Source organism: Perissodus microlepis, chromosome 3 (assembly GCF_051167445.1).
Source record: "Perissodus microlepis isolate ML-2025 ecotype Zambia chromosome 3, ASM5116744v1, whole genome shotgun sequence".
Classification (NCBI taxonomy): Eukaryota; Metazoa; Chordata; class Actinopteri; order Cichliformes; family Cichlidae; genus Perissodus; species Perissodus microlepis.
The window spans coordinates 23,869,539-23,892,147 of NC_140463.1; the positions used below are offsets into that span (position 1 = coordinate 23,869,539).

General features: G+C 41.5%; 1 protein-coding gene across 1 annotated transcript in view; it reads left to right on the forward strand.

Moving 5' to 3' along the window:
- Positions 1 to 20,269, forward strand: part of irs4b (insulin receptor substrate 4b) — a 28,033-nt gene extending 7,764 nt beyond the window's left edge. Inside the window, exon 2 of the mRNA XM_084923637.1 lies at positions 14,546 to 20,269. Coding sequence (XP_084779763.1) covers positions 14,546 to 14,550 — 5 coding nt within the window. The 3' untranslated portion in view covers positions 14,551 to 20,269. The remainder of the gene's footprint in view (positions 1 to 14,545) is intronic.
- Positions 20,270 to 22,609: the final 2,340 nt, after the last annotated feature.

Here is a 22,609-nt window from a genome sequence, read left to right on the forward strand (position 1 = left end):
TGTAAACTTGCTTACTTTGTTTTCTTTTCCCTCTTATAAATTTAATAGTTTATACATATGTGCTAAACCGTGCGCTTTTAATTCTACTTCTACCTTTCATAAAGTCTGTAACTGACCATAAGTGAAAGTAGTGAACAGAAAAGGGAGAAGCCAAAGCTTGGTCACTGATTTACAGTTTTAAAAAGCTGCTTGGGGTATATTACTGCTGACCCTCTGCTGTTACCTACTTTAGCTCTGCTGCTGTTGACTGGTGTGCTGTGTGGTGAAGTAAACGTGGAACATCAAACTGCATTATCATTGATACCTGGTCCAGCTTTTCAGCCAAGATCAGATCAGTTGTGAATGTCTTTGTTTCCTGCTGTGGTTCCTGTTAAAGGTCTGTGAAGGTTCTCAGTTATCCAGGTCATCGTAGACCAAGGAAGTCCTCAGACATCCTGTTTAAAAGTTGATTAGCAGTAATATTAAGTAATGATTCAGCTCATATTCGTTAAGTCTTTATGTTTTCCATATTTACAGCTCTTTGTGAAGCAGTTCCAGTAGGTGTAGGTGAACATCCGCAGAAGAAAGGTTTTAGATGAGAATGCTTAGCAGGGGATTTCAGGATGATGGGTTGAGTTTGTGTGAGAAAACATTTGACACTTAGAGCACAAAGTTAAGCTATGTCTGTAAATGAGGATCTCCCTTTTCTCCCTTTTTCTTTCCTCTTCTCTTTTAATTCAGTTTTTTGCACCCACTTCCTCCCACAATCACCTCCTTTTTTTTTCGTTCTTTTTTTTTTTCCCTAAGAGCGTGAGTCAGGACTCTATGAGAGCGCCGCCGGATTCATTTGTTTATCGCCGTTGTGTGTGTGGTTATTCACTGCTGAATCTGTGTTCACCGACACGGGAGATCAACTGACACTCAAACCCGTCCTATTTCAGTTTGTCCGTCTGTCTGTGTGTGCTGTGTTTTCAGCTGCTGCCAGCAGGTTCATTAATCAATAGTGTGTGTGTGTGTGTGTGTGTGTGTGTGTGTGTGTGTGTGTGTGTGTGTGTGTGTGTGTTAGTTCATGCAGTTCGTTCATGCAGTTCAAGGTAACAATCGGAAATGTTAATCCCTGACGCACAGTCTTGTGTATTGGCTTGTTTACAGTCTGTGCCGGGCATCTAGGTAGGTGCGCGTGTGCTTGTAAGCGCTGAGTCATTGCAGGCAGCTTTTGATGTGGCGGTGTAATTGCAGCAGCGGCATGTCAAGACACACAGCAGGGCTGAGGGGAAGCGCATCATCATCACTCAGGAATGCGCTTCCCCTCAGTTGTGGTGTTGCGCGGATAGAGGCACACCTGGATCCTTGACCCAGAGGAGGAGCAGGAGGTGGAGAATCAGGCTGGGTTCGTATCCAGCTGGTGAGGAAGTCTTGCATGCGTCTGTGAAATGTTGCTATAAATATTTCAAATTAGGCGTGTTTAGATCAGCTGGGGTAAAGGAAAATCTGCAGGAAATAACGCTTAAGTTGGGAAATCTGTTAATAATTTCCTCTAATTGTTTTGTCCACAATTTCACATTTAGCAGCACCAAAGTCATCGCATTTTCGATGCTGGAACTCAAATATGCTTCTTTTTTTTTTTTTTTTTTCTTTTTTTTTTTTTCTTTAAATCAAAAGTGGTTCACCAGAGGCTCTGCAGCATCTCAACTTCATATAGGTTTCATTGTCTGTCTGTCACAGGCCTGTGGTGTGAGGCAAGATCTGAAGCTCAGAGCCTTCTCTGTAATGAAGGTAGTTAACCTTATGCTCACGTCACCATAGCAACAAATGATGCACACCTAATCTGCTCATCACCTACAGTCACCAATCAATCAGATCTTTGAAAAAAAATTATTCCATTGATAGGAAAAGGTAGTGGGATGGTCTTTAGAGACCAGTAGGAAGTTTGTCTCTTTCCTTGGTGAGCATCAATAAAGAAAAGTAGTGATTTAATCTTTAGTTGCTCTCACTAAAACTGTCTAATGCACATCTAAATGTTAACCACTTAAGCCCCACGCCCCCGGTACCGGGGGCAAAAAGGAGGAGATCACATTTAATTGGTTATAACACGGGGTGAGAAATATAAGTCCAGACATGTGTGGTATCCACAGAAACCTCTGAATCTCGGCTAAAATGTCATATAAACCATTTCTACAACCACCAAACGCATCGAAAACAAGCCATGACTAAACGAGCAGTTATGTAAATGCGCAGAAAAACGCTAAACAAACAAAACCGAACCAGACTCCAGACTTCATGTAACCGGCTAAAGATGGGCTGGTTAGCTTCCAGGGCTATCACTGACTCCAAACACCAAGTTTCACCACGATCAGACCAAAATTCACTGAATGAGCCACAAAAGAAGACCACAAAAACACACAGCGGCGCAAATGCGCCAAGACAGAAATTGGCTTACCGTCCCGATTTCCTCCGTTATTTTCGCCGATAGCCACGTGATTATCAGTAGTTACCACGCCTACCTAGCCGCATCAGAGCTGTTTTCAGTCAACAACCTCCATTTTAGACCCACCTACAGACACGTGAGTGGACAGACGCCACATGCAGCAAATTTGGGCCCACGTGGGTTTTGGCATTGCAACGTCTGATTGGTTGAAGTGACGTGAACGTGGCATCGTTACTTTGATTCTGTTGGCTAAAATGATTAAAAAGAGGTGTCGATCATGCAAATTGACCAAAAGAAACCAAAGTTACAGCCCCTCAGAGTTTAAAGGGCCAGAGGCCAATTAAACGCTCCATGCGCACTGCAGAAAAGGGCCATTACCATGTAAATGTGTGGTTAATTCTTCAAAAATATATTTTAAAAAAAAAAGCATTTTTAGGCCTGTTAATAAAATTAATTAATTTCTGCTCTTTAATACCTAAAAAATTCAACTGGCATGGTGTCCAACTGTGTGCCAAAATTGGACATTTTTGTACAAGGTCTGGATATTCATGTATTGACAGGGCTGTAATTTTTCACTGTTTCACTTTAGAAACATAAATCTTTGCACAGATGATGTTTATATGTTGGTTACTGAATTTCTGGAATCAAATGTGAACTAAGGCATATTTTTAAAAGGGTTATATGCTAAAAATTTAAAAAAAATTAGGCAAGGATAAAATCTACTTACTTTTTCTGTGTTCCAGTCTCAGTAACTTTGACACAGTAATATCTGCTTCGATATTTACACCTCTGATGAAATCTCACAAGTGGTAGCTTTATTTTGATACCAAGTTTGTAAGGACAGAGTTTGTAATTGTAGAGAAATAATCAATTAAATTTGGGCATTACATTTTCGAGCAGGAAGCTCAGAAACCCCGTTGGGGCTTAATAGGTTAATGTAATCAAATAACAGCTGTAATCCATCAGATTCTCCTATGTCTTATTGATAGAGGTGCATTTTGACTGGCTTTCCTTCCTTCCTTCAAATTGGCAAAACTTTATTATAACTTCCAGCCTAAAGCCCACTCACATAGGCCAACTGATTGGTCAACGACCTCATCAATTCAAGCCCCAAACCCTTGCGACCTCAAACAACTGCTGAACATCTAAAACTCAAATTTTCATTTACTTGGTGTTGGTGTTAGGGAGTCCACATCTATACCTAGCAGCTGGTGGTTGCCTGGGGATTGCTGACTGGTTCTAGGCCTTGGTGATTGGGGCTTTACTGACCAAAGCTATTGGAGTGCATACACTATAAGAGTCCTCTTACTTTAGCCACTATTCATATGTTTCTAACATAATAGTTTTTTTTTCTTGCTTTGTAAAATCAGCTGTTTCCGGTCGGTCGTATATCACCAGCACCTCCCCGCTTCATGTAAACGAACTGCTAGCCTAGATTGAAGCCTTGATTGATTTATTGACGCTGACTGCTGATGTTGGGGTAAAGCTGCGTGTCGCTTTCTTCCAGGCTCCAGTTGCTTTGGCAACCCTCTAATGTATTTACTATGAAGTCATATGTCAGTCAACAGTGTTCTCCACCCTCATCAGCACTCTCATTCTTCAATTGCTCACCTGGGCTCGCCTGTCTACTTCCTGTCACCAGCAGTTGTTTCTCCTGTACTTGCTCGAAGTCGCATTCACTTTTCTGAATTTGAATACAGCTTTATTTTAGCCCGATCAGGAAAAAGATGGTATGGGTATGAAAAAGGATATGTTCAGTTTTCTTCGTAGTACAGCCCCAGGTCCTCCCTATGGTGGGAAACAGTAGCTGGTTGGTGGCTTCATTGCTCTGTTTTCAAAGGGAAAAGGTAAAAAAAAAAAAACAGGCACCTGCGTTCAGTAACAGCAAGGCTTTTGTTACTGAAAAAAGGGTTAAATAATCAAGATTTTGTGGTTATGATTTTTCCGCCAAAACTGAGCAGCAGTATTACTGGGGATTTATGCGTCTGTGTTAACTCTAAGCTGTAGGTATGTCATAACCGCCGACCCCTCTAAAACCTTGCGCGTAAACTCACGTACACCTGCCTGCACTTTAGTTCCACCTCGGGCAGTTTAGACATGCCAGCCTACATTAAAAGCCAACATAGATTTATTATTGTGCAACGAGAGCCTCAGACAGACCATAGAAACTAAACCAAGCTGTCTCTAACCCTGAGGAAGTTTTAGTTGATTGATTGATTGATAATACTTTATTCATCCCGAGGGAAATTGGGTTTAAGTCTGTCTTAAATTTCTTTAAATTTTTATATATATCATTTTTTTCCTGATATGCATCATATTCAAATCTTTAAATGCTGTTAGGGTTAGGGAACAAATGTTCCTGCAGTGTTGTTTTGTTTTGTTTTGTTTTGTTTTGTTTTTTGTTTTTGGGGGATAATATATTGCACAGCTTTAAGCGTGCAGGCAGAGGTGGTAAATGGTGAAAGTTGGGTCAGGAGAGAGATGTGCCCATAAACCTGTCAGAAGTGACTTTTAGATGTCTGTGACAGCAGTGGGAAGCTGCCCTTTTCTCCTTCTCCTTGCTCTCGCCTCCCAGCCAAGTGCCAATGAGGTGGTAAAGGGCTGGACAGAGTGCGAGGCAGAGTTATCGAACGGAAAGGGAGAGTAAGATGCCCTTTTCCTCTCTTGTTCCCACCTCCACGACTGTGCCCTTCTATATTTACAGGTCTATTTCCAGACTGACATGAATTTATGGGCCGGTATGAGGCTCTGCTCGTAACAGGACCCCCCCAACTTCTCTTTTACTGTGTGTTGCAGGCAGAGGTCTCTCTGCATCCTAAATGGCCAGACATGTATTCCCACAGATGTTAGAATTATTAGCCATCAGGCGTGCACACAAGGCAATTTTGATTTTAAGCTGCCATTGTGACTGTCATAGGAAAGTATTTGTGGCTCTCTGAGAGCCCCCTGAGGCTGGACTCTTTGCTCTTTATGCCTGTTTTAGTATACATTCGGCAAATAAATAACCTTAAAATAACGTGTGCCGTTTGATGAGCACCGTAATTCACAGGACTGACATGATAGATGTGCTTTGAGCATGGGTGGCCTGCATTAAGAGGCTTGGGAACATAAAGCTGGCAGTGTTGTTGAGAAACAGGGAAGTGGACCTCAAACTTTGGGCAAATGACTGCTTGGAGAGCTCCCATTGATCAATAAAGTCTTTAAATATGGGGTTTTAGCAAATGTTATGAGAGTTTAGGTAAAAAATGGTGCATTTGCTGAAGGTAAAAATGAAATTCAATAGTAAATCACCTGAAAGTTAACAAGAAAGAGAGAGAGATGTGAACTGAGCTAGAGAACCTGGTGTGTGATGAATTTAGGCTTTTAATGGAGGTGGGGATGAAAGACAAAACAAGGTCATCATTTTTGCAAACTGTGAACTATCTTATCTCAGCTGGCCTGTTTTAATAGTTGTTGAAAGCCAAGTTGTAATTTAAATAAAATTTCAAGTAATCACACAGCCCTACTTATAATTTTCTATCAGTACAAGTTCAGGTTAGCCCTATGAGTCAAAATCTTGGCTCTTTATGATGTCAGTGAGAGCAAGGATGTCATCTCAGGACTGAGCAATACAGGTGAAGAGACTGGTCTAAGAATAGTTGGGGAGTGGTTGCTGGGTGAAACTGACCTGCACCAGAAAGCTCCCTGCAGATGTCTGGATGCATCCTCAATCATCCAGGTCAGAAAATCCCAGAAAGTTTGTTCTGTTCCAAGTATTGACGGAACGGTTTTTCCCCAAAGAAAAAACTTTGAGATTTTCTTGTGAACACTTTGGTCACTAGCAGGTTACCGTGGAAGATGCTAACTTGTCTGCAAACACTTACCAGCTCGAGCTTGTCGAGCGGCAGTGAAGCATGACAACGTGTCATGCAGAACGGGGAACGTTCATCTCCACAGTAAAAGTTGTGCGCTACTGCTGAAGCCAACAACTTTCAAAAGCCGCAGCTTTTACTTTGAAGGCAAAAGGCCTCAGTTTCTGGTTTGTGTCACATTCCTCAGATTACCTACCACTTAGCAAGTAGTTGCAGAGTGTTTGCAGACAAGTTGGCTTTTTCCATGCAACTACAGGTGACTGTGGCATCTAGAGACAAAGACACATTATGAGAGCACCTGTCTGCTGGTCAGACCTCTGAACACCAATCAGGGGAAAGCGAGCTAAAATTACTAATTTCAAACAGTGGATAAACCCAAAGCCTGCAATAAAAGAGAAAAAAGGATTATTTTGAACTTGTAAACACAAAAAGCTACTCCAGTAGAGTCCAGGAATAAATATAGGGAGTGGAAATTAATAAATTAACTTCACAACATTGAAGATTTGAAAGACGTGGTTCTCGGAGCTTTAAATATCAGCTTAGAGCAGCTCTTTGTTTGGTCCCTACAGAGAAAAATGGTTACTAGCCATTTTCTAAGCAAAACACAATCCAAATGTGGTCTTGAATTATCATCTGAAATATGCTTCTATCTTATGTGACATGAAGGAGAATATCTTTTCGACATTTGGCTTCAAGAAAATATTTTTGCACATCTGAGAAACAGTTAATTGAGAACATTTTCAAATCGGTCTTTAATGAAAGCTGCAGCACAGCTTGACAGAAGCCTAATCAAATGTTATTTCCATCTTGTCTACTTCGGTTTTGTTCCTATGTTTTGCATGCTGCAAGCAGCTGTTGCAACTCGTCAAAGCTGGAAACTGGGTTTTTTTGGGGGGGTTTTTTGTTTTTTTTGGTGGGGGGGTAGGTTAAAATTATTTATAAAGTGGCGATTATTAATGAAGTTGTGAATCATGCAGTATAAATAAAGTCGCAGGCAGTGATTAAGCTTCACAAGACCAACGAGCTGCAGTGCTTACTCAAGTGGAAATGTTGTGTCTCGTCAGTAATAAATGGACCTAAACATCGTGAGTCTTTAACTGGGCCTGCACATAGATTTCGTAGGTGGTCTCGGACTTTAATCATCGGGGTTCCTGAGGCTCTCGCACTTAGAGAAAAGCTGCAGTTTTCTCTTCTGTCTTTGCAGTGTTTTTGTCTACTTCACCGCCTCCTGCAGACACACGGTAGTGATAAAGCATGATTTTACTGGAATACCCTTGGACTGGCTGGAATGTGAGGTTAGATAGCTTTATTAGTCAAAGTCTGAATGTGTGCGCAAACGTGCATTTAAGAGGAACCCCGAGTGTGTCGCAGTTTGTTTTACATTTATTCTGTTTAGTTCAAAGTTTACTGAAAGCTTAAAAGTGACTTTAAGAGTTTTAGATAATGTGAAGGACATTTTAGTGAAGTTTTATTATTGAGTTAGACGGACAACAATTTTAATTCTAGTTTGTCTTTGAATGGGTTTGTCTGTCTGATGTGACATCATCCATCTGTTTAGTAATGTCCTGTTATAAAGCCTCTAGTTTTCAACATTGCCATCTTGGTGTTTGGAAACTGGATGTGTTGAATGAGGGGCAGGTCTGACTGCAAAACCACACACTCATTCGGTAATGACTTGTGATTGGCATGTGCTGATGAGCATGTCCCGGTTTGTTCTTCTTTCTGATTCTTTTTGAATTTTGGCGGTAATTTAAAAAAATGAGCTTCAGGTTTTGTTAAATATGACCTTAAACTAGCAAATAAGCCCATAAACTCATCACTGAAGTATTTACTGAGGTCGCAGAGTGAGGCCAATTGAGAGCGATTATCCCATAGGCTTACAGATCTCAATAGTGAGAGGTGAACCACTGAAGCGGGCAGGCAAAGTACTGCAAACCCCAAATACCACAGCTAACGACTTCCAGCCGTCTTCGCGTTTATATGGTTAATGATAGCGCAGTATAATAATAAATTTGTATACATTTTGTAGTGTAGAAATGCTACAGTGCTTTTGTTTTCTGACTGCAGATGCCACTCTTTTGGTTTCTGAAGTTATGCACTCACGAAACGACCTGATAAGCACAGGTTTAAACATTTCCACAGAAACGGCGACCTTAACCAGAGGCGTTACGCTCTCAAGTTAGGATTCTGGGTAGTCTTTCTTCTTTCAGATGCTCACTTTAGGGGTCATCACAGTGTCACGTCCTCCTTCACTACCTCATCTGAGCTCTTCCTCTTTCTTCAGCATCCTTTGGCCAATATATCTACCATCCGTCCTCTGTACAAGCCCAAACTGTCTCAACCTCACCTCTCCAGCTGTCCCACTGATGTACTCATTTCTAATCCCGTCCATCCTGGTGACTCCCGAGGAAAATCTGAGCACCTTCAGCTCTGCATCCTTTCTCCAAACTAAAACATCGGAGCATGTCTCACTAGTAGTTCTTCTAAAACTTTAAAAACAAGGCTGTGTGTTAGTAGGAACAAGTTAAGTTCATAAAGTCTGTCGTAGCTCACAGCGAGTCTGCTTTAGATGGTTTCAGCATTATGGCTTATAATCCACATCTCTATGGAAAATATGAAGGTGGTTTCTACTCCTGGAATGTAACTGTTGACCTCTATAGTCTTTTTAGTCTAGTGGCCAAAATAAAATACAGTTTTAAGTCGCTTTTGCGTTGGCTTGACTTTTCAAACTAAGAAGATATATCCTTTTATACTTCCTATTGTTGGCCCTGTGTCACAGTTGCACTTTTATGCGAAAATGTCCTTTATCGCAGTTGGACCAAATTGCGGACATCGAGGGTTAGTAAAGTCTGATCGATGGGCACACTGTAAAACAGGATGACTCCTTACAGTTTGACCGTTTGCATTGTTGATGCTGATATTTGCCTCAAGTACAGCTCTTCTTTGTCTTCCGTGCAGCTGCTGTTGTAAGGGTGGGGGTAGAGACGGGGGAAAAAACAGAACAAGAACCAAACTGGACACACAAAAGTGAAGTGAAGTGCGTCTTTTCTTTCCTTGATCTGCACTTGAAAGGCCGCCGGTCCAGCTGTCGCGCAAGCCCATGTCAGGTCAACACGTTACGCTGGCTGTTCACTCCCATGATGTCTTTCATCTCTTGTCCCAGCTGGGTGAATGGGGTTTGGGGACAGAGAGAGACACGAGCTGAGGGTCAGCGAGGGCAGAGGGAACGAGACAGAGGGCGGCGGATCTGAGCACCTGCGTGTGTTGCAACAACACAACAATCTGTTAGCTAATGCAGGTGTTTTTATAACCTGATTTTGCCCTGAAAGTGTGGGTACGTGTGTGTGTATGTGTGTGTTTAAGCAAGGTCAGCTCGGGTCAGTTGGGCTCGTGTCCTAAGAGTGTTGTTTTGATCAAAGTCCACGCCTGGACTGCAGAGAAACCCAGAGACCTCTTACTTTCTCTCTCTGTCTGTCTCTTGCTCTCACACACACCCACATTCAGATTCAGCCTTGCGTTGACCATAATTAAGTACAGTATTGCCAAAGCTTGTTGTATGTAGTGTTAAGTATAATGATTCAGAAAGTTAAAAGAAAAGATACAAATCCACATAACTGTGCTGTTCACCAATGGTGGCTGAAGCTTGTTTTCCTCATCTCTCTATGCATGCTATTTTTTTTTCTTTGTTTAAAAAGAAAAAAAAATCATCTCCCTTTAGATATTAGTCTGATTACACTCCTCTAATTCCTGAACAATTTGAACGCACATTTGCTACAAACACAAATGAGAAGCAGTCAGAACTCACAGGTTTCAAAATGTCAAGAATTTCAGGAAGGAATGAAACAATCAGCAGTTCAATAAAGGAAATATTTGTGAGTATTAGTCATTCAATGGAGAAAATAATACTGCGTGTACTCTGTACTTTACTGTGTATAAGTTATAAAACTACAGTCTGAAAGCTTTTACTGTTAAATGACAGTAAAGTGCCAGTAACGGGCCTCGGCAGCATTAAGCTGTTGTTTTTACAGCATGGTGTCATAGATTACAGCAACAGTTTCTTACTGTAAATGTACAAAATAGTGCGGTTATGTCAGTGTACTCACTCTGATCTCTATAAACAGCCCTGCCTCTGCTGTACACAGGAGGAGTAGTGAGGCTGTTTTTAACACTTTAACAAAGTGAGCGTGAGTGCTGGCAGGATACTATTAATTACCGTAGGACTCTTGAACACGGTTTGTACCTATGCAAACACTGGAAACAGCATCTCACCTGTACAATTTCTAACACCAAATAACCAAACTTATTTTAAATATTCAGTTTTATCTTTATTTTAAACTATCCACTACGTGTTGTTCGTTGCCTTGGTGTTAGCTATTCATTCAGACAAAGGATTTTGGCAGACCCACAGTGCTTATATGATTACTAAAAATGTGACACATATTTTTGGAGGCTGCTGTCACTAGGCGAAATCAGTCACACAGACTGGTGCTATACAAAAAAACTCTTTCTGACTGCTTTGATCGCTAGCAGATTGCCACAGTCGCCTGTGGTTTACACTAAAGACACTAGCTTGTCTGCAAAAATATTAACTCTCTGAGCTGTAGTTTATCACTGCTTGGAGAGTAGTTTGCAAATGTTGCACAAAAGTCTTCCATATAAACTACGGGCAGGTTATCAGGCAGCACCTCTTTGTGACGAGTTTAATGTTGGCAACCTCCAGCAACCACACACCAACTGGTTGCATAATATACACACAACCAGTGGCTGCCGGGCAGCTGTCAGCTGTTCTTTAGGCTTTTGTGACTAAGGTGTTATTTGGCAAAGATGTTTAAAACCCTCCGATATTAGAGCGATAACCCCAACAATCAGGTGACACCCTTATGAGCAAATACATGACAACCCCATGAACAACCAGGCTCAGACAGGGGCAGCTATACACTTAATCAAAAGGCAAGTTTTTAATTTAGTCTTAAAAATAGACTGTCTCCCAGTCTAATGTAGGAGCTGGTTCCATAGGAGAGAGGCAGGAATCACCAGACACCTCACCATACGTTGTTATTACAATGCTTAACTCACGATACAATTTTTTGCGGCCTTGAATGTTTTGCAATATGTTGAGTATTGTAATAACATATTGTATATTTTGATTTATCACCTTTTTTCAAAGTTAGAGTCGCAGAGTGAGATTGTCGAGGATACCTACACCATCACTAAAACCTGCCATAAATGTCACCATCAGACGGTTTCAACAACTTCAGTCTCAACAGGGTCGAGCTGGCAGTTGCATGCAGTCTGTTTGAATTAGTGTGATTTTTGATGATTTGTCATAGTTGTTGCAGTAAATTCACATTTGACTATTACATGTGTTCTCAGCAAACCTTCCTGTTCTCCAGGAATACAGCCAGTTAAGTTGAGTCCATGAGATAAGCCCTCTTGTTCGTAGTATTCCCAGAATATTAAATTTTTTTTTAATAGAATATGAAAATTTAGTGTCCCTGTATTGCTACAATAGAGCAAAATATCACAATACTATGCTGTATCGAACCTGCCCACCTCTCAACCCAAACCCACTCCTGTTGAAAGCTGGCTCTGCCTGCCATTGTATGTTTAGAAATGTGAGAGTAAGTAAGCCTGCAGTCTGAGAGCAAAGTGCTCTGTTAGGGTAATTTAATACTAAAATATATATCAGATATGAAGGGGCCTGATCACTGAGGACTTGGTGTGTAAGGAGGAGGATTTTAAATTTGATTCTGGATCTAACAGGCCCCAGTTAAGAGAAAGTCCTGTCAGTTCTCTCACTGCAGTGTTTTAGATCAGCCGAAGGCTTTTCAGGGAGCTTAAAGACGGCCTTGTTCATAGCAGAATTCCAGGGTGTGCTACACCTTTTGTTTTTTTTGGTTGTAATTTGGTTGCATCAGGTTGTTGTTTCTTCTCTTCTTATCCGTGTATCCCTGCCTTTCCATCAGTCCATCCCTCCCTCCCTCCCCATGGCTAGCAAACAGAGGGGCAGCATTCCAGCAGTGCCCCCTGTCAAAGCATCTCTATTGTGGCATGCTGCTCACATTGTTGTGTCAGACAAAGGCTCGCTCTCAGTGGAATAACCCAGCTGGACGGCGGCCATCGCCACGGGTCATTCGGGGCCGCTGGGCCGCACCACAACAGCCGACCTGACAGCCCGACCCAGCAATGATAGCAGGGCAGGAAACAAACATTTTATTTGTGAGCGAGTGTGTGTTTGCTGGCAGCGAGCAGAATCCAAAGTTCACCAGCCACACACACTTATTACCAGACAAACAGATTTTATTATACAACGAGGAGTTTGAGCCAAGCCCCCCCCCCGACAGAGATGTCTCACACCTGTGCTGCTTCTCTCAGGCGGTGATCTGTGACTGTGCAACTGCTGTAGTTCTACTTTCTTCTTCTGTGATTGTAAACCTGCGGCTTGTGTCATTAATCGTGCCCTTTTTAAGATTACCAAACTGTTGGGCAACCTCTAAGCGTGGTGATAACCATTCCTGAGCTGGCAGAAGAGGGTCGAGTGTTTTTGCAACCCCTGCAGTGTCTTGCAGCGCACGACCCCTCAGAAGCCACCAGAACCCCCACCTTTTCAGGATTTGGAGAAATGTTTGGGGGGCTGAGCCCAAAGCCAGACAGGGTCTGGTTCCAGTCAAAATTGGCACCGCTAGGCTTCAAAATGTCCAAAAAGATCATATCGACAGCCCCCCCTTCCAATCAGTGAACCACACACATTCCTGTTTCTGTGTGTGTGCGTGTGATAATGTGTAATAGTTTTTCTATTAGCCAGTGGTCTCATTATAATTGTTCTCATTTTCCAGCTTGCTTTTTTTGTTTGTACAAACAGCAGTGAAAATGCTTGTGACGCTTTAAAGTTTTTTTTGTTTTTTTTTTAAAGTGCTTCCTGTCTTTTGCTTAACCGTCTGGAGTCAAGTGTGCAACTGGCTGTTTTTGACTACATCTGATTTTACCACAAACATTTTTAACGAATCATTTTTATCATTTAAAATGCAAATATAAGATGTAAATTTCTAAAGTTTGTGTACACACAGGACACATCACAGGGCTTACAGCTGGCATTTTAAAATTGTTTATCATAACTCTGGTTTTACTTGTCTTTACTCAGCCTGTCAACACAATTTAAAAACCGGAATTTATTTTGGAGTCCGCACTTTGGACACAAGTTGAGCCGGAGACTCGACGAGCCGGCGTTTTGCATGTTACATCATCTTAAATCGGTCATGTGATTTGGTCGCGGCAGCGCGTGTGTCAACACTACAAGGTTAAACAAAAGTTCCACATCCAGAGATACTCACTTCAATATATGACAGCATTTCCTCACACAAACTTTTACTCGGGAAGTATAGCCAGGGAATTTAACAGTTGCCAAAGTATGGCAGGGAAAACCACCCTGGCTCTTGTTTTGAAAGTCTAGTGTTTTCTTATGGGCTGATTTGCCGGACAGGCTGCTGTTGTGGCGGTCCACGGGACGTACTTCTTCTGCACAGCAGCTTCTCATTCTGCTCTGGATCCTCTGCGAGCTGCAGGTCTAGAACTTGTTTATGTGGCGCTATCCCAAACTCGCTGAGACTACGAAGCTTAACAAGGGCTCCAACCTGCAATCCAGTCCTCCATGGAGAGGCAGCTGAAAAGTCACAAAGTATTTTGCATATTAGATACTTGGAGAGGAGAAAGTTACAATTAATATTTACAGCAAACGTCCTTTTGCCTCTTCTAGGTGGAGCTTACTTTCAGTTGTGTAGAGACAGAAAGGAAAGTCGTTCCTCTTGTTGTTCAGCTGCTCCCGCACACAAGAAAACCTTTACTATAAGAAGAAGGAACAAGTCAGTCAAATAATAAGTAAAAAATATATGAATTAATACCAATTACAAGTATCTGGCACTGATACTGTCATGTTTTCCTGACCTAACTAGTTACCCCGGTGCCCATGCTTAGTAAACCTGTGTTGTTATGTCTTACTGACACTCCACACCTCACAGGTTTATGCCTTTAACGACGCGTAATCTCAACCTGTTTGTTCATTTAGAGGCTGATGATAGGTTCATGTAAATTCTTGAAGTTGTTGGTTTTTGTCTTGATTTTTTGAAAAGAGAAAAAAAATTACATTCTTCCCAAATTCCCAAACAGATTGTTCTTTTTTGTATTTGGCTGCCTGCGGTCAGTGTCATGTTGTCGCTAGTTTGTTGTTTTTGTGTTTGTCTTCATGTTTTCACTAACGTGCTTTTTTTTCCCCCCCCTCTCTGTGTCTCAGACTGAGCGACGGAGGTTCATCGCACGCCGCAGCCCCCCCCCCCTCTTCATCCTCATCTTTCTGCTCGCGGCACTTGACTCAGCCTGTGACCTTTGGCCTCCAACGCCGGTGCCCTCTGACCTTCACTGAGACTGAGAAGCTGCTCCCTTCTGATCGCAGACAAAATGTCAAAAACAAACACAAAAAACCGCTTGCAGTTTTTAAAAAAGTGTTTTTCATTTTTTGTTTTTCCTCTGTTTTATATGCATATCGTCCCTTTTTTTCTTCTTCTTCTTTTTTTATTTTTTTTAAATTAACAAATAATCCTCCCTCTCTTGACCGACGCTGCCAGCGTGCGCTGCTTCCCCGCCCCCTCTCAGAGACAGTTGGGCTCGTACTTATTCAACAGAGGGTGAACTTTGGCTGAGGGGCGTCCTTGCATCTGCACAGAGCCTTTTTATCAGATGGTTCTGCTTCTCCATATAGTATTAAAAAAGAAAAAAGGGAAAATGAAATTCAAAGGCATTACGGCACAGACTTGGATTTTTTTTTATGTTGATTTGAATTTAAATAGTCATCATTTATTATTATTATTACTATTATTATTCTAATTTCTTTAACCCCTTGTGTAATCCATCCTGAATGCCGTATAGTTATTACATATTGGATAAAGTGTTTATTTTTTTAATTCCTTAACCCCCTTTAATGGTACAAGCTCGCGGCTGGGCCCGTTTCAGTTTCAGAGTGGCATTGTACGAGTATCGCGTTTGATCCCAGGTACGACGCAGTACCGGCACCCTTTGGATCATCATGTAGCAGGGCGCTTGCGCCTCAGCGACACGTTAGCACCCATTGCCTGAGCGGGCCTGCTCTAAAGGGCTAAAATCAGCTGCAGTACTGCGCCAGTGTGGGTTTGTCAGAGTACCAATGCAACCTTAAAGCATTACTCCTCATGTTATATAGTGCTGATTATTTATATGTTAATGCAGGTACAAATGTTTCGGTACATTTCACTTTGTTTGTTCTTCTGACTGATGGTACTCAGCAGGGCGGGGAATTGTTATGGCCACTGGTCGAACACTGCAAAGTTTTCGGTGTCATTTACAATCCACTCATTACAAGTTTGATAATCTTAAAAGTGAAGCTACAGCTAGCAGTCGGTTAGCAAAGAATAGCATAGAAAGTCAGAACAGGAGCCAAAAGGTGTTCAAAAGTAATTTTACACAAAGTCCAGTTAAAAGAAATTGTGTTCTGCTCAAACTTTAAATTTTAAACCCAACTTATATCCATTTAATGCTGGCTAGGTGTTTAAATATTGCACTACAGAGCACAGAAAGTCACTAAAATAGCAGTTCTTTTGTTCTACTTGCACAAAAATGGTAATGTATATCACTAAAAGGCAAAAAAAAATACACCTAAAAATATGAGCAAGGCCATAAATAAAGATACAGAGATACAACAGTACATGCCATCTTGTTAAAGTGGGCCTGTTATGCTCATTTCTGTTTCAGTATTTTGGTTAATTGGATTCTACTAGAGCCACTTAGCAATAATCCTTATTACATCATCCTGTTTGAAACAACCCATTTTAGCTCCCTTTAAACCAACTTTCTCCTGATTGATGCCCTTCAGCAGATAGACGGGACTCCTGTGCCTGAAATGACTGTATAAGAGATGTCGTCTCTCTGTGACATCAAAGAGAGCTAAAAGTAGAAAAAAGCCATTTTAGTTTGATTTAAGTAACTTCTGATTGGGTGCCCCTCTAATAGGTTTAAGAAGCAATTAAGTGGGGCTTTTGTCTGGTTTCCATGGCATCATGGAGAGCCAAAAGTAGGAAAAAAGTGTCTGAAACCAGGCGTTTGGAGCAGTCTGAAGCCTGAGCTTTTGACTTTCAAAGAGCTGCATACACACAGGATAGAAACCTTGTTCCATTTAAAATAAGCATTCATCCTCATAACTGTGTGCATATGTGACAGAAAATAAGAAAAAGCATAACAGATCAACTTTGACACATTAAACCAAATTGTAAAAGCAGCTTTAGGCCATTATGTCATGACTGTTCCTTAAAGAATATATAATCGGTTTAAACACAGGCTTTATCTATGTGGATAGGTCTGCTACTTTTTTCGGGTCTTTATGCTGAGCTAAGCTAACCAGCTGCCTTCACAGATATCTGGGTGTTGTTAATGAACTCTCAGCAAGAAAATCTGATTATGTGGTTCAGAAACTCGGCTGAAAAAAACAAAACAACAACAAAAAAACGGGTTTGTTGTTTTTGTTTGTTTGTTTGTTTTCTTCCCCGCCCTGCTGTTTCACTTGGTTCATCTTCCTCAGTTTTCTGCACAAATAACTGTTGAGTAGATCCAAGTAGTTGGTGTTTGTTTGTTTCATTCAGTTTTACCTCATGCGGTCCGTAGCACAGTTCAGATTAGCGAGGGAGAGTGGCGCCAAAGCAAACGCAGACAAACGCTGTGAAAGGTAAAAAGCACAAAGTACAGTATTGACACACTGCGATGCAAACACAGGAATAATGCACACACACACACGAAATGCAAGTGAACCATTTACTGTACTTTGTGAGCAGTGGCATGTACATACACACACAAACAAACACGCAAACTCGTACGTCAATAAGACACATATCTCGGTCATGTGCTCCCCTCCACACACATTCCCTCATATTGCATACAGGCACAGAGGAGTCATGCAGCCCTTTTTAGTCGAGGGTACCTCCTGTGCGTCTCCGTTTCGGCCCTTTGTGAGCGGCTCTTGATGACGTGCGGGATTTTTCTCGCACATATGAATGCCGGGGTGTTCGTCAGCGGCTCCGCGTGACGTAAAGAGGTTTCCAGTAACCGGAGCTCCAGCCCCAGGTGCAGCGCACTGGACATACTTGCCCTGTGACACCCCAACCCACACACACTTATAGTGGCGCACAAATTGCCTCCTCTTTTTGTTTTGGCACCTTCACACACTAATACGCGCGTATTTAGCATTTATAGTCGCGCTGCTCTCCCACGATGTGCTTAAACTCAAAGACTGACAGCTAGACTGGTCCACAGAATTTCAATGATTTCTTTCAGTATTTAATGCAATCATCCTGATTTTGTTTTTTTTCTTCTTATGATTTTTTTTTTCTTTTTTGTTATCCCACCTTTGCTGATGTTTTGGAATTTGCTTGTTTAACGATGCATCATCACTGTTATCCAAGCAGAGCCAGGAGCGAGGGAAGGCGTGTTTGACTTTGGTTTTGAAAGCGGCCTCGACAAGTTTAACTGAATAATCTTTGCTCCAATTTGCTCTCATTGTCCTGATACCTGATGCTGACTTGTAGCCGTTTGACCATGCAGACTGTGGAAGCTTCTCCTCAAAGATAAAAACCTGTGCAGGTCGGCTCCCATAAAAAAGCTGCTTGCTTTGTTCACTGAAGTTCTGAAGGGTTTTGTTTCTTATGCCTTGTTGTAGTCGTCACTAATATCATTTTTTTTTTTAATGCATTCTAGTTGATCTTGTTTCACTGAAGGAGTTGTGGTTAAACTTACTTTTCCTCTCATCTATTTAAATGCAGTGAAATTCTGAATGGATATCAGTGTTTAAAATAATTTAAGGTAATAGGGGTGTGCGAAAATATCAACGAATTTTAAATGATTTCTTTGCAAACAGGGATAAACACAGAAAAACGTGTTTCATTAAATGTAAACTTATTAGGCGATAGGCCTGGATCAGTCGGTACAGCTGGTGTAAAGCAGCATTACATCTCTCCTACTTCAAGCCTGTTTCTGCTAGTTTCTAGCTGCATATCTTTTAGTCTATTAGAGTAGCTTAGCACGATTCACAGATCAAAATAACAAGCCTTGGTGGAGCCCCTAATTTTATCCACTGTCTGACACAAGCTGTTTTTAACTAGCTTTTGTGTGATTGGCTGCCCATCGTGAGCAACTGGATAGGGCTTCTGGTCTGAGATGGCTGTATTAGGTTTCTCTACTCAGTGACATCACACAGACCCAAGACTAGAGACGCTGGTTTGCAACGGAGCGTTCCGAGCCGTGTGAAGCCGGCACTGATCTCAATATTTGGAAGTTTGTCGGTGTTCAGTATGAATATTCAAGATTTAACCCAGTACAAACGAGACAGAGGTCCACTTTAACACGCTCTTTCTGCTATGCTACGTTTCCATTTAGACGCAGATAGAAGTGGCCAAAGACGAAGCGAGTCTTCCACAGTCTGCAAGGATCCTTCATAGCATAGAATCAGGAGGATTCAACTTCCTAACATCCTGCAATTAGCAAACGTGTCTCGATTAGCACAAACATTTAAAAAACCGTGGCCACGCTTTCCCACCACCCCCGGCTCTGTTTTCAGACTCGTGCAATGATGATGACAGACCCCTGAAAATGAGCACGGTCGCTCCACAGCAGATCACATACGAAAATCCACAAAATGCTCTTCAGATATTATTTTTTTTCTTTTTTTTAAACGTGACGTGTCTTCTGTGAATTTAAGCGATTTTCTTCGCACCCCGACCTCCCCACCCCATCTTCTCCTTTTGAGTGAACAAAGAGTTAAATCAGTGGCCCGTTGAGACAAATGAGAATTTTTTTCCTTTTTGGTTGTTTATTTTTCTTTTTTGTGTACTTTGCTACAGCAATGTGTTGCTTTTGGGGTTTTCATGCTAAATGGTAGAGCTAGTTTTTTTTCTTTCCCCCACATAATTTATTTGAAAATTGTAAACGTCAGATTTGATCCTCTGTTTATTTCTTTGTTATAACTGAATTCATTCACACAGAATCTGTGTTTATTTTGGCAACAATTCAACCTCAAAACTGTCCTGTTTTCATGTTTAGGGTGGAGAATTAAGAAAGAAATAAGACCTACATTATACATATATCTATATATATAATCCTGACAGAGAAGACTTCGGGTACGGCATCATTATGCAAACTTCTGTTTTTCCTCTAATCCTTTGATTTATTTTATATTCTAGTTTACAGAGGGAAGAATTCATCTTATTCCTGGTTGTTTTGTCTCATCGGAGAGGCTTCTCTGAATACAAAGCGACACAAGGATAGAGGTTTTTTGTTAAGAGTACATAGGCATTTTTTGCAGTTATTTGTATAAAGAAATTGGTTACAACCTGCCTAATGTTTATTTTTTTGTAACTATATCACAGTTCTTTTGGGGGTTTTTTGCTGCTGTGTAGTACAGTTATAACAATTGAAAATGCTGTCAGTGGCGAACTAAGAAGACGAAGGCGTGGGTCAGGAAAAATCCCACTCTCACCCCCGCTACCTGTGTTCTTATTTTATTTTTTCCAAGTCGAATGCTGTTGTTCATTAGCTTTACAGGAAAGAGTTCAAAAACAATACTGTGGAGGCGTGTATCCTTCGTACGTGCATTATTTTTCAGCGTCCTGTATGCGAAAGAGACGGGGGTGTGTGTGTGTGTGAAGAGAGCTTAAAATTTAGAGAGAAAGAGAGAACTGGTGGGAATCCTCCTTGTGTAAATAAGGAAAACTTGAGTTGTTGCTTTTTTTCATGTTATGATTGGCGCCTGGCAGGTGCCCCGCCCCCTCGCCCATTATTTTTTTTAACTTCCTTTTCTCCTTGTCTCTTTTATTTCCTCGCGGAGAGAAAAGGGGGGTCGGAGGGGGTACGCGGAGGCGATTTGAGCATCGGCATAGTGTTTATATTTATCAAAACTTTTTTGCTTTCGATAGAGCTATTGCAATAAAAATGTGTTCATGTAGCTGCCCTGGTCTCGGCCGTCTTCCTTCCTCTTTATTTCGTTTAAATTTTTTTTTCCTTGGTTGAGTGTTTCTTTGCAGATCTGTGTTTGTCTTACGTTACACAACAGTTCAGTTTCTAAACACAAACAGGACTTTGACGTCACTAAAGACCCAAATAAATGTATCTGCTTTTGTCTGGGTTTGCTCAGCACACTGATGCACGTGATTCTCAAATATGCTGCGACACACCCACCCGGAGGAGCCAATGAAGTGCGAGCTAAATCATTTCAACCATCTGATGAAGGAAATATTTTTTCTTTCTTCCTCTGGGTACTCTGAAAGGCCACGAGGTTGAGAAATTCCCTGATAACTCTGGAGTCTGATAAAAACCTCTTTGAGAACCTCTGTGATTATGTCTAAAAGAATGCACCGGTGACGTCAGCAAGCGGGATTACGATAAGTCCTCTTGTCTTTAATAACCTCCTGACCCCCACAGGGAGGCCAAATTTCCAAACTCATTTAGAGGAAATGTAAGCAGCACACACTGGGACCACCTATGCTCACGCTGACTCTTTTTAAATCATTGTTTTCAAACAAGAAATTGATGCAACTGTCATATCTTAAAAGGTATTTAATCCTTTGTGTGTCAGGGTTAGGCTTCTTTTATTACTGGGAGATTCCAGGATAAGTCGCATCATTTAGTTCAATTTAATTTTATTAACACGGCGCATAAATCATAACAACAGCCGCCTTAGAGCACTACAAGATCCTACAATAATACAAAGAAAACAGAGAAAACCCCACCAATCATATGACTCCCTATGAGCAAAGTTCTTTGGGGAAGTGGGAAAGAAAAACTCCCTTTTAACAGGAAGAAACCTCAAGAAGAACAAGGCTCAGGGAGGGCGGCCATCTGCCATGACTGATTTGGGGTTAGGAGAGTCATACGGGACAAAAGACATGCTGTGGAAGAGATTGATAATAACAATTAAAACATTGTGAGTGAAAAAAAGGTAACTGACGGGAAAACTCATTCATCGTGGGCATAATGGCCTAGATAGGCTTGTGTAAACTACTGCTGTATGTGTAGCATGTCTGGGTTGAAACTTGGGCTGCCACAATGTCTGCGTTGTGCTGTGCAGTGTCAATGAAGAAGTGAGCAGGTCCTCTAACATACTGATAAGCCGTCTGCTGTTACAACAAATTTCATCAAGTTTCAGAAATGCAGAGAAATACTTAAAAAAACAAACTTAATTCGATTCAGTTTTATTTATATAGCGCCAAATCACAACAACAGTTGCCTCAAGGAGCTTTGTATTGTAAGACAAAGACCCTATAATAATATAAGGAAAACAAAGAAAACCCCAATAATCATATTACCCCACTCCCACCCCATGAGCAAGGGCCCTCATAACTAAGGGAGGATTCAGGGTCACCTGATCCAACTATTTGCTTTAGCATAAAGGTAAGTTTTAATCCTAATTTTAAAAGTAGAGATAGTGTCTGTCTCCTGAATCCAAACTGGAAGCTGGTTCCACAGAAGAGGGGCCTGAAAACTGAAAAAATACTCTAGGAACAACAAGTAGGCCTGCAGTGGGAGGTATAATGCCTCCCACAAGCTGATCCCCCCACCAGACAGTAACTTCAGTGTGTTAAATGAAAGCATGCTTAAATGTGATGAGAGACAAGTGTCAGTAACTGACTGTTCCCTTTTTTTGTAAAGTAAATTATAGGGACATGCCATCTCCTGCCAAAATAAAACCGAACAGGCTACGAAACTGCAATCTGTCCCAAGACCTGGTAAATGGGCTGGTTCTTATGAAGGGTGGGTCTACTCTACTGGAGCACTCAAACCACTTTATACAGATTGCCTCATTCACACAGGCACTTTTTCCCTTGTCTTGCCTAAGAATACTTTGGCATGCAGACTGGAGCAGCTAGGGATTGAATCACCAACCTTCCAATTAGTAGATTACCTGCTTTACTTCCTGAGCTGTGTAATCCAGACCCTGGAAGGGAGTAGGAAAATTTCTTCATGAACCAAACTTGTTTGATCAGTGTGCTACATCTAAACTGACATGTGGACACGGACACCAATGTTATTTGTTCACTTCATTTCTTTTTTTGCTGATCTGAAAATTGATCCGATCAGTGACTTAAAACCGTGATCCGATCCAAACCGTGAGAATTTTGATCCGTGGCACCACTACCAGACAGTAAAGCTAGTTCTCAGCTACGAGCCCGACACGGAACACGACATATTAGCCAGAGGTTACTACGGCTCGGAGCCGCAGAACTGGCCGAGGTAACAAGAGAATACAAATAAAAAGAAAACAATTTTCGCTAGCAGTCAAAAACTA